Genomic DNA, 12,742 nt, shown 5'->3' on the forward strand with positions numbered 1-12,742 from the left:
TCTAAGGATGGAGCCGATGCCCATGCGCACTAGCACCCAAAGGAGGAGTCACCAGTCTCGTGACGACAAAAGACTTCTCCAAGAGAAAAACAAGTGCAATCATCCGAGCCCAACACCAGATGGCGATCTATTCATAAATGTACCACTCTGCAGCCCTCTATGCCAAGAACAGATGCATACTGGTAAGTAGCATATTCCTTCTCCAGTATTGGAAGCTTTCATAGATTCACATACACCCACCCTCCTCCCCTAAGAGGCTCACCTCGGATTAGACACAAAAGGTGTTTATGACACACAAGTGCCCGAAAATCTGAGGGGCAAAAGGTTCTCTCAGGAGTGTTTCTAGAGGGTGAGGAGCTCTGATTGGCTAAGGGAAAAGTTTGGTCTTTTTTTACAAAAAAAAGGTTATGGGTTGCAAAAGGGAAATGGGCCTAGGCCTCTTTTCAGTTGTCTATACTGCTAAACATTGCTTTTTATATACCGGAGACTCCAGTCTCGACGGGGAATGATTCAGGTATGTGACTCTATGAAAGCTTCCAATACTGGAGAACTACAGTTACAGGTAAGTAACTTGTTTTCGTTTGCCCCACTCACATTAGTAATCACAGTAGCGGAGAGCACATTACGTCCCGGCTGTACAAGGCATGCCTCGTACTAATGCCACAACCCGACACCAAAGTTAGACACCTGGACAGCGGATATAGGGTAACTACTCACTGATAAGATATGGAAGGGGTGTTGTATGCAAACTAAGCTTGTCTCATGTAACCAGAGACACATGTTACTTCACTTCAAAACACTAAGACAGGCTTATTTAACACCGCAACAGATGGTCTGGATAAATAGTGCAAAAGTCACACGATGTCCTTAGTGCAACACGCTAGCGACATCTTTTATACATATGACATGGACATGTAATCTAATAGCGATCTACTGGCAGGATGTATTTAGTACAATCCAACAGATGACTGGGTTACAGCGGTCCCCCTCCCCATTACTAGCACTGACCGTATATGCGGACATGTTGCCTAAAAGTAATCACAGATTTGTAGCAGTGGCAATGCTCCTAGCGAAGGGCGAAATAGTGATTCGCTGGGGCATCCAGAAGCCGATATTTGAAAACTGGATTAAGAGCATGTCCTATTGTGACACCACGAGTGAGCTATATGTTGAACTACAGCCACCCACATCTCGCCCTAAGTATATATATATATGGCAGCCCCTACCTCCGGCAGCAGGAGGAACGTAAAACGCAATCTAGCCAGGACTGTCAGATTTCAGACCAAGGTTCATAGATATGAGGGTCAGCTTCAAGTATCATGTGAGAGAACAGTGCCTATGGGTGGAACTGGGAATTGCGGCAAGTTGTAAAGCATTGAGGTGGTAAATGAGGGATGATTAATGTAACATGTAACTGATCAGAACTATAACAGTGACAGGATGTTTGCCAAAAGTGGCAAACAAATGTAGATTGTGAATTCGTGAAGACTATGTAACTGCATGCCAATGTGCCCTACTTCTTTCTGTGTACTGTTTAATGAAAAACAACAAAAAAGGATCCTGTGGTGGTGAAGGAAGAGCTGATCTGTAACTGAAAAAGAATCTTCATTAAATAGGTACGCAATTTTCTGTGTTGGTGACACAGCGGAATTAGCTTTTCTTTTAGGATCCTTCAATCCCATAAAAAGAGAACCGGGATGTTTGACACTTAGTGGATGTGGTTGGTACTGGTAGAGATTGCACCGGCTTAAATGAGCCTGTTCAGCCGGTTCATTGCTCTCCTTTTTGCTCACTGTCATTTTTAAAAAAGTGTGTGGGGGATGTGAGAAGTTGGCCTGGTATATGATGTCCACTATTCTAGTGAGCACCTTGCACCAGTCCAAACGACCCTTATTGATGGTAGGTTATCAAGTCAACCTTCTAGAAAGCTATCCTAGTGGTATATGTGGAGAACAGCCTTCAGGCTAAGACTTGGAAACGAGTTAAGCAAGTTGTTTTACCATTTATAACCTCTTGAGTACGAACTGAAAGCACACCACACAAGGTATATATCAAATATGTGTATTTATTGTAAACACAACCCCTCTGCACTCTTTATGAGGTCAGAGGTAAAAGTACAATACAAGAAAGTTAATTGGCATACGATAAGTCGCACAGTAAACGTTATGCCCTAGGGGCCTCACAAACCATATACTAAAATAGTGGTATAAGAACCACATGAGAAATAGAAAGCAGGCCAGGGGCCTGTGGAATCGCTGGGGCTTCTAGGAACATTGAAAGGTTAGGATGTAGGAGGCCCACGGTAAGAGCATGCAGTGTCTAAACACAGCCGCGGGTTACCATTGACTTTCTATGGGAAACGAACAAGTTACAAATTAACAATTTAAGGACACTTCTAGGTTTACTACAATGGAACTCTTTTAGACTAGGACACTTGGAGTCAAGACCCACGGGAGCACTCGTGTTACCTCACCCAGGGAAGCCGGGTGCATAGCTGTCTTTTGGTGTCTGATTTCGTCATCGATTCCAATGGAGAGCTGCGAAGAAGTGCTGCAGGTGACCAGAGGAAAAGTGTCCGGGTGGATCCAAGGGTGGATCGGAGATGTGAAGAACCTGAAAGCAGAAGGGACAGAGTCTGGGTCCCTAGCCAGTGACCAGGATGGTGACGGAAAGATGCCAACCGATGTCTGGTGATTTCAGGTGAAAAGGTGAAGTTTGTCTCTTCAGCCACGAGGTCCAGGAGGTGTAGACGACGACCAGCAGCTGGATTCGAGCTGTCCCATGAAGGATCTAGTTGACTGCAGTGTTGGTATCCGGATTGGACCCAACAAGCCTTGGCAAACGCAATCGACGCAAGATGTCGATATTGGCTTCAGTGCAGACCAGCAAGGTCTGAGGAACTTCTCTTTTGGGAAGAAATTGGAGCACGCCTGGAGCAACCAGGAAAGCAAAGTAATTCAAGGATTGGTCTTCTTGGGGGCTCACTAGCCAACGGACTAGGAACTGCGAAGTCTTGTTGAGCTGGAATGCACAAAGCGGGCCCAGGGACACTCGTGGAGTGTGGGCCTTTAAGCTTCGGTGCAAAAGGTGCTTGGGGCTGGGGCTTCAAGCACCCCAATGCACAACTTCGGAATACCTCGGGAAGTAGGTGCAGCTTGCAAAATGCAGGATGTCCAGGAGTTTAGGTCCCACGTCTCTCATGTCTGCCACAGATCTCAGCTTTGCTGGGACCGCAGGTCAGCGTCGGATGTCAGGAAGTCCGTGTCCTGTGTCGCAGATTCTTCGTGATCCGGCAGGAGCCTCAAAAATGCAGACCGACAAAGATGCAGTTGGTGCCTGTTTGAACATGGTGGTCACTCCTTGACCACAAGGGAGATTTCTTCCATCTTCAAGTCGAAATGGTATGTTGAAGGTCCAAGATATATGTTGGAGAGTTTAGTCCAGGGTTATCTAAAGTCCTAGGGACTGGGGTTCTATACTTATAGTAAGTTTAGGGGTAAGACCAACTCTAATGTCCCTCCTATGGGTGGACCTGAGGAGGGGGTGGTTACAACTCTTCCCCTTTGTCCAGTTTCGTGCCAGAGCTGGGGGTGAGCACCCCCAACAACCAGTTTGAACTGGGAAATGCATGGAGCACCTTGTGTGCCCCAGGCAGTGTTTGAAAAGCATTATCTGAATGCAACCCACCCTGCCCCAATACACTAAAGCCTGTCTGGGGAGGTGCTAGCACCTCCCTGGGCAGGAAACCTATTGTCCAGGCCTCACCTGCTGGAGTTTTGTCCAGCAGCAGGAGGGCAGACTCGTGTCTGTGGCAGCAGCATCCATTTTGTGATGCTGGTGCTCTGTTGAACTTTAACCGGTTTGACACCTTACACGACATGTTTTGATAAAGCCAAACCAAAGTTGGCATAACCCGACAGAGGTGTCTGGTTGTGGCATTAGTACGAGGCATGCCTTGTATGCACTTAAGAGTATATGGTATGGCTATATCATAGAACCGCTATAAGGAGATGGTTCAGAAAGCTACAGAGGGGCTCAGCTCATGCTAGGGCTCCCTCTCACACAAAACCAAGCACTCTGCCTCCAGGATTGTCAAGGCCTGCCATAGGAGTGATTTGTAGGTTGCTATGTGTCTATATATAAGGTTGATCTAGATAAACTATTTTCTCTTCCAGGGGAACCTCCTCAATAGTCTTAGGCACTGAATATTTCCGCCCACGTGCGGGGACCCCGGAAATAATTTAAAATTATATATGTAAATCACATATAAATAGCTCCACATATATGTATGCACATATATCATTTTTTCTCACACCAATGCAGCCCCAAAACAGAGGCTAAACAATGTAAATACTCATACATACACTGTAATTAGCGAGGAAACAAAAACGCATTAGGTCAAATAGCCCTTGAACTTTGTGTGTTAATGAGCAAAACACTCATAAATCCTGAAAATTGCTAATAAATATACATTTTTATCCATAGGCTGCATTGCACAGCAATAGCATAGAAAATGAAACCATTTTCAACAAAAACTAGCATCGTGCCTTTAAAGTCAGCCATGACCCTTGCTTCCCACCATGCCTCAGGGGTGACAGTTAGGTCAGTTGTTCAAAAGCTCCCTTTCTTTTTGACTTTCTGTCAAAAAATACTTGATTTTCTACAATTTTTACTTTCCCTCTACTCCTTTTGGACATAGAGTGTTAGTGCTGCCTTTTTTGAGTCTTAAAGGTATTTTTCTGTCAAAATGCCTTCTCTCTTTGACAACTGTCCTTCCTGTGGGAAGAATAAGGCCAACTCCCTGACTCTCATTCTGCAAGTTCTTGTGAACACAGCAATACTTTATCAAGGAGAACTCTCAAAGATAGGGAGAGAATTCGAATGTATGGTCTCTCTGAGAGAGGTAGGTCTCCTAAGAGTCAGAAGAGGCGCAGGACGCGATCGACGTTGAGAGAAGTTCTTGACTTGCTCTCCTTCGGCGTCTGGATCTGCGTCGAAGAGGCCGTCGACGGCGGCGAAGACTAGGATACTTCCTTCGACGACAAAGACTTCATCGTCGAGAGGCAAGGTCTCCGTTGGAGCATAGGAGCTTGATGTCGAGACAGCCGGCGTCGCAGCATCATCACCAATCTTCGACGTCGCAGCATCCTCCGTCGACGCCCAGTCATCGGCGTTCGACGTCTAAGCACCCTCCATTCGGCGTCCGCCCAGCGACGCTCGACGTCGAGGCATCCTCCGTCGTCGCCGTCACACCATCAATGGTCGACGTCGAGAAGATCCCAGTTGACGTCACAGCATCGACGTTCGACGTCTAAGCACCCTCCGTCGTTGCCTGGTCAATGGCGCTAGACGTCGAGAAGGTCCCTGTCGTCACAGCAGCGTGGGTCGAAGTCAAAACATCTGTCTTCAAAGCAAGTCTCTCCTTCAAGATCCCAGGGGAGGTCACCTTTTGGGCAGACTGCTCAGGAAACAGTCAACCCTCGGATCAGTCTCATGCCTTTGCACCACAGCTGAGGTCTCCAAGATCGGCTTCAGCTGCGGAGGTGGAACATTCCCCAGTGCATATGAGACCTCCTGCTAAGAGGAAAAGAGTATCAGACGAGCGTGCTTCAAGGAGTCACACAAGGTCTACTTCCAGACATCTCAGAGGTGGGTCTCCAGTGAGCCTGTCCTCATTCTCTTTTGGCTCCCGGTCTTCTCACCGTGGAAGATCTTCCGATGTGGTCATCTACTCCTCGGATAGTGAGAGGTCCAGGCATTCTCCTGCACATTCGCAGCATGGGCAAACGGATCTGCCTCCTCCGGCAAGTTCACCAGTGAGAGAGTGCACCCAGAATTCTCCTTCCATCAGGCTATCTCCAAGATGGTGTAGGCCTCTGCGTCACTGGGCTCCAGACAAGGAGACAGCAGCCAGGTTGCAGGCTCATAGGGATTATTCTCCGACTCTGACGGACAGTCCTCCATCGAGAATATCCCCTATAGATGACATTTTCTCTTATTTAAGACATTTTGGGCAGGGGTGCTTTGAAACTGGGAGTGCCCATGACTACGCCACAGATCAAGACGTCTGTGATCTTAGGGACCTTGCATCACAGATCGGCACCCAAGCCTCTGCTGCCTTTTGTACCTGGAATTATAGATCCCGTGAATGAGGTCTTCCTTACTCCATATAAAAAGTCCGCCCCAGGAAATATTATTAAAAAGTATTGTTCGCCGGAAGAGGATCCACTTTTCCTCAGGTCTGACCCACCACCAGACTCTGTGATCATTGCGGCTAAGAAATCCAGTGCTGTAGCTTCCTCATCCACAGTACCTCCTGATAAGGAAAGCAAATTGCAAGATTCGTGGGGAAGAAGAGTCTGCAACACCTCAGCCTCTTTTCTCAAAGTCTCTAATACGGAAGCCCTTCTGGGGAGGTATGACAGATCCCTGTGGGATTCTCTCCAAAGGTTTATTGAGAAACTCCCTCAAGAGGAATGCAAAGATTTTGAGGAGATTCTTTTGGAGGGCAGCCAGGTCTCCAATCAGATTATAGGCGCCGGGGCGGATGGGGCTACCCTTGCAGCGCATGGCTATGCACATGGAGTAACGGCGAAAAGGTCTTCATGGTTGCGCCTGACAGCCTTAAAAGCTGAGGCTCAGGCTAGAATCTTAAACCTGCCCTTTTCTGGAACATCACTGTTTGGGGCAAGTGCTGATGTAGAAATGTTACTCATGAAGTCAGACACTCTTAAGGCCGTAGGGCTTGAAAAGAAGAAAGACTTTCGGAGAAGTACCGCTCCTACAACAAGGGCTCTTCTAAACAGAGGGTTCAAACCCCTCACTGGCAAAAGGGTCAGGACCAACAAGGGCAACAGAAGTCCCAATTCAGAGGCAAGCGTAATTCCAGAGGAGGTGGAAATCAACGCCAGGGCAACTATTCTAATAAGTCCCAGCCAAAGCAATGGGTCCTTCCTTCCCCCAGCACCGTTGACCAATCCAGTGGGGAGAAACATTGCGCATCATATGTCAGTGGGAAAACATTACTCAAGACCGATGGGTGTTGACTACACTTCAGCATGGGTACTGTCTTCGTTTCAAACACCTGCCTCCACCCGTTCCTCCAAGGCCAACCGTAAATCATCAACTCGTCCTTTTGAAAAAGGAAGTGGCGATACTTCTTGAAAAATCAGCCATCGAGAGGGTTCCACTCGCTCAAAGGGGGAAAGGAGTGTACTCCCGCTATTTCTTGGTCAGAAAAAAGGGACAAAAGGCAGAATTCAGGCCCATTCTGGACTTATGAACGCTCAACCTGCATATCAGAAAAGAAAAGTTCTGCATGTTGGCACTTCACCAAATATATCCGAATCTCAGGAAGGGAGATTGGATGTGTTCGATGGACCTCCAGGATGCCTACTTCCATGTCCCAGTGCACCACAAACACAGAAGGTTCCTGCGGTTCCAGGTGGGGACCTCCCACTACCAATTCAAGGTCCTGTCCTTCAGGTTGAAGTCAGCCCCCCGGGTATTCACGAAGTGTGTTGCAGTAGTAGTGGCCGCTCTACGACGCAGGGGAGTCTTCGTGTACCCGTATCTGGACGATTGGCTACTGAAAGGTCCTTCCCAAGACGTTGTAAGGAATCCATTCCAAACCTGCATCCAGCTCTGTCACTGGTTGGGGTTGCATGTCAACTTCAGCAAATCAGTCTCGCAGCCCACCCAGAAGATTAACTTCCTAGGAGCTCTTCTAGACTCCGAGGTAGGAAAAGTGTTTCCTTCGGAGGAGAGACGGTGTTCTAGAACACAAAAGTGTCAGCTGATATTCCGCCACAAGGTTCAAAAAGTGCGAAAGATTGCCTCCCTGTTAGTCGATGGCTTCATGCAACTTTATCGTCCTGAATGCCAGGCTTCGGATGCGTCCTCTTCAGCAGGATCTAGAGGACAAGTGGGACCAACAGTCAGCTCGCTGGGACGATCGGATTTCTCTTTCAGAAACAGCTCGAGCTTCCATTCCATGGTGGACAAAGGAGCAGAATATGCAGATGGGAATTCTGTTTCATCAACCTCCTCCTGCACAGACCTTGATCACCGATGCTTCTCTACAGGCTGGGGGGCACACATGGGTCACCTCCAAGTGCAAGGCTTGTGGTCCCCAAGGAATGCACATATCACATCAACATGCTGGAGTTGAGAGCAGTCCACCTGGCTCTCAAAGCGTTCCTTCCCTCGATTCGGGAGACATCAATATTAGTACAAACGGACAACACCACCACGATGTACTATTTAAACAAGCAGGGAGGAACGCGCTCACAAACTCTGTCACTGGAAGCCCAGTGCATCTGGCATTGGCTTCTGGCTTGCAAATTGTCAGAAGAACAGAATGTGAGGGCGGACGCGCTGAGTCGGCATTTAGAGAACATAGAAGACTGGGTTCTAAACGACGAGGTGCTCGAAGGCATCTTTCAGTCTTTGGGTCGTCCTACCTTAGATCTGTTCGCGGACGACGAAAACAACAAATGCGAGACTTCGCCTCGCGGTTTTACCGTCCAGGAACAAGAGGGAATGCACTTTTGATAGACTGGTCAGGGGAATTTGTGTACGCCTTTCCACCCCTTCCACTGATCCCGAAGGCGGTGAGCAAGCTGACACACTCGTGCACAACAACGATTCTCATTGCCCCCGCTTGCCGAGACAGTGGTGGTACACTGACCTGCTTCATCTTTCAGTGGCTCCTCACAAGAGTCTGCCAAGCAGGCCGGACCTCTTATCCAAGATGAACGGGAGGATTCATCATCCCAACTTTGCGTCACTGAGCTTGACAGCATGGCTCCTGAGGTCATACAATATGGCCATCTAGGAATGCCACAGGACTGCATGTCCATCCTGAAGGAAGCGAGACGACCTTCCACAAGACATTCTTATGCCTGTAAATGGAAGCGCTTCTATCTGTGGTGCATGCAAAATGGTCATCATCCTATTAAGGGTCAGGAAGAAGTCGTTCTTCCCTATTTGTTATTTCTGGCGAAAGCAGGTTTAAAGTTTAATTCTATTAAGGTGCATTTAGCGGCTATAACAGCGTATGGGCGATCACCTTCACAACCTTCTTTTTTCCAACTGCCAGCTGTAAAAGACTACCTGCAAGGGTTAAAAAAAGTGTACCCACCAGTGCGTCCTCCTTCCCGGCCCTGGGAGCTGAACCTGCTTCTGTCAAAATTAATGGGTCCTCCTTTTGAGCCCATTCATAAAGCTACTTTACAGCATATTTCCTGGAAAGCTACTTTTTTGGTAGCAATCACGTCCGCTCGTAGGGTGAGCGAAATTCAGGCCCTCTGCTCAAAGGAACCTTATACGGTGTTCCACTTGAATAGAGTAGTACTGAGGACACATCTGTCTTTACTACCCAAGGTGGTGTCAGATTTTCATGTAAATCAGACCATCTCTCTGCCCACCTTTTTCCCTAATCCCTCTACTCCAGCTGAGAGGGCTTTGCATTCTTTGGACCTGAAAAGGGTTTTAAAATTGTATCTAGATCTAGGTCCAAATCTGTTCGTAGGTCTGATCAACGGTTTATCAACTATGGTTCAATCAGAGCAGGTTATGCGACCTCAAAACGTTCTATTTCAAGATGGATAGTTTTGTGTATCAAGCGTTCCTATCACTTGGCTCAGGAAACTCTTGAGTTTTCTCCCAAGGCACATTCCACCAGTGGTAGAGTGGCGACTGCAGCGTTTCTCCAAAATGTGCCCATGTCTGAGATCTGTAATCAGCGACCTGAAGGTCCGTCCATACATTTACCTGACATTACTGTCTTGAATCTGACACTAGAGCAGATACCCAGATAGGCCAGGCCTCCCTGCGGAATATGTTTAGCAGCTGAGGACTCGGAGAAGAGAAGGATAAGTTACTTACCTGTAATCCTGGTTCTCTTCCAGGAGTATCCTCGTCAAAGTCATAAGCAACCCACCGCCTCCCCAGGTAAATGAGATTTTGTCTGTTATTTTACTTGTGGTTGAGCCCTGAATTCAGGGTTATGCAATGAACAACTGACCTAACTGTCACTCCTGAGGCATGATGGGAAGCCAGGAGTCATGGCTGCCTTAAAGGCACGGTGCCAGTTTTTGTTGAAAATGGTTTCATTTTCTATGCTATTGCTGTTCAATGCAGCCTGTGGCTAACAATGTTATGTATTAGCAATTTTCAGGATTTAGGAGTGTTTTGCTCATAAAACACAAAGTTTTAAGGGCTATTTGACCTAATGTGTTTTTTGTTTCCTTGCTAATTGCAGTGTATGTACGAGTATTTACATTGTTTAGCCTCTGTTTTGGGACTGCATTGGTGTGAGAAAAAATGATATATGTGCATACACATATGTGGAGCTATTTATGTGATTTACATATATAATTTTATATTATTTCCGGGGTCCCCGCACGTGGGCAGGAATATTCAGTGCTTATGACTTTGATGAGGATACCCCTGGAAGAGAACCAGGATTACAGGTAAGTAACTTATCCATCTAAGTAAGGGGTGATTACACCACCTTACCCAGGCTGTAAATACAGACCTGTGGTGTTAGTTTGGAAGGCTAACCAGGGGTGGCACAATACATGCCTCAGCCCCTGGTAGGCCTAGGGTGCACCTATGCCCTGGGTACCTAGAGTACCATATACAGGGGCTCACAAGGGTGATCCAGTAACCAATCTGGTATGTACCTAAAGTACATGCAGTCCATTTTATAGAGAAAGCAGACCGACTGGGGCCCTGAATAGCAGGGTCCCAATCCAACTAAGTCGAAAACTAGCAAAACACCAGGCAAAAAGTGGGGGTAACCATATAGTCTGATATCCTCCTTCCTACAGGGGGTGTTTCTTCATCTTTAGTTGCAAAATTTCATGTATTTTTTGGGGGGGATTTAATTGGCCTCTTTGTTTAAGAAAATATGCAAAAATTGTCACACATCCTGTGCACAGGCTATTAAAGTTTTTTCTAAAAAGTATTTCTCGGATTTGGAAAAAACAACATTCATTGCTTTTGACTTTAATGATGATGCTCTTAGGAAGGAAGTTTCTATATGAAAAAAACGATACTCAAAGGTAGGTAAGTAATGTATAATGAATTCTTTTTTTATGTTCTATTTATTCTTTGATTGGACTGCAATATGCATTATACAAAGTTTGTAAAATGTTTTGTTTTTTTGCAGGGCAAAATGATTATGCAGGACAAGCTAGAGAAAGAGAGAAACGATGCCAAAAATGCAGTGGAAGAGTATGTGTATGAGATGAGGGACAAAGTGTGCGGTGTATATGAAATGTTTGTCAGTGAAGATGTAAGTAACTTTTAAAAATATTTATTCTTGCCAGTTTTCTAGAATGTTTTTTAGAAAGTGTTTTTTCTTTGCTGTATGTGACTTAGAAACATCATCAGCCCCACCACTGTCTTTCCTATTTAAGCTTGAACTACCAGTGTAGGTGCACTGTTGATGCTTCGTGCATTTTTGCAATTGTCATTATGATAACGTATACGATAGCTGGGTGTTTTGATGGCAGCAGACCTCAGCCCCTCATAAAACGCTATCACCCATATATTCTCATTTAAAGAGACTAGCTTAAATTCTTCAATAGTTACTTCTCAATACTTTGAGGCTGATCTTTAAGTTGAAATATAAGCATTTCTAGGATGTTCACGAAAATAAAAACAAATACAAAAGTTTTTGGTGTAATGTGTGGTGGATGGTGATTTAACGGTTTTCAATAATTCAATCCCTTAACTATGCTTTGTTGCATGTTTATAATTATAGGACCGCAACAGTTTTACCCTAAGACTTGAAGACACTGAGAATTGGCTGTATGAAGATGGGGAAGACCAGCCAAAGCAAGTGTATATAGATAAATTAACTGAACTTAAGGCAAGTGCCCTCTAACAGTCATGCATGGTTTTTTTTAAGTTCTCTATTATATTAATCATTAACATGGCATAAGCATTCAGATGGTATACGTACACACTGAGTCACCAAAACACATCCCCAATACAGTAGTACAGTAAAAGTCAATACTCTAATTCCATGAACAGTATCCCACATGATATTCACATCTCCCTCCCTGGTGTTTCTCAGCTGTACTCTCATCTGCCCGATCTTTTGGTCTTTCACAGATATCTCCCCTAAATGTATGCATGATTTTTTTAATATTGCAGCTATTATAGGAACACTTCCTGCAGCTCATCTGTTAATTATATACATTTTGTACCCTTGACACAAATTCCCTTTTTGTAAACAATCCATTTGTTAATTTGGCAATTTGGGGTAGTTTTCGCTTAGGCTCCATAGCTTTATTTTCCTCATAAGTTATCCACATCAATTTAATGTCCATTTGTTTCCAACATCTGGGGATTCTAAAGTTATCCAGCATTTGTGGATTCCCCCTGGTGTGGACTGAGAAATAGACAAAATATAGCAACATTTTGAGTTTTTTTGGGTAACATGAAGTGTCTGGCTTTTGTTTTGCTTTTCCCCTAAAAATGGCATGCTCCCTATCCCGAAGCAGATGCATCAGTAACACCAGTGGCCAGTGTGGACGATTGATAAAAGGATTTCAGTATAGCAAGGTACTTCTGTCACCCACCAGCTCTACTCTCTTGCAGTGTCCTGAGAGATCATGATGGAATCTGCCAGATTTCCCTGATCCTAAAACCACTGCTTACAAAGGCACCAGTGGAGGGTCCTCCTGTGCCATCCTGCATGCATGACCAGGTATTGCCGGCGTTCCAC

General features: G+C 45.7%; 1 protein-coding gene across 1 annotated transcript in view; it reads left to right on the forward strand.

The window, feature by feature from the left end:
- Positions 1-12,742, forward strand: part of HSPA4 (heat shock protein family A (Hsp70) member 4) — a 395,733-nt gene that overhangs the window by 275,970 nt on the left and 107,021 nt on the right. Inside the window, exons 15-16 of the mRNA XM_086931632.1 lie at positions 11,177-11,302; positions 11,774-11,881. Of these exons, the coding sequence (XP_086787758.1) occupies positions 11,177-11,302; positions 11,774-11,881 (234 nt within the window). The remainder of the gene's footprint in view (positions 1-11,176; positions 11,303-11,773; positions 11,882-12,742) is intronic.

This window comes from Lissotriton vulgaris, chromosome 7 (assembly GCF_964263255.1).
Source record: "Lissotriton vulgaris chromosome 7, aLisVul1.2, whole genome shotgun sequence".
Taxonomy (NCBI): domain Eukaryota; kingdom Metazoa; phylum Chordata; class Amphibia; order Caudata; family Salamandridae; genus Lissotriton; species Lissotriton vulgaris.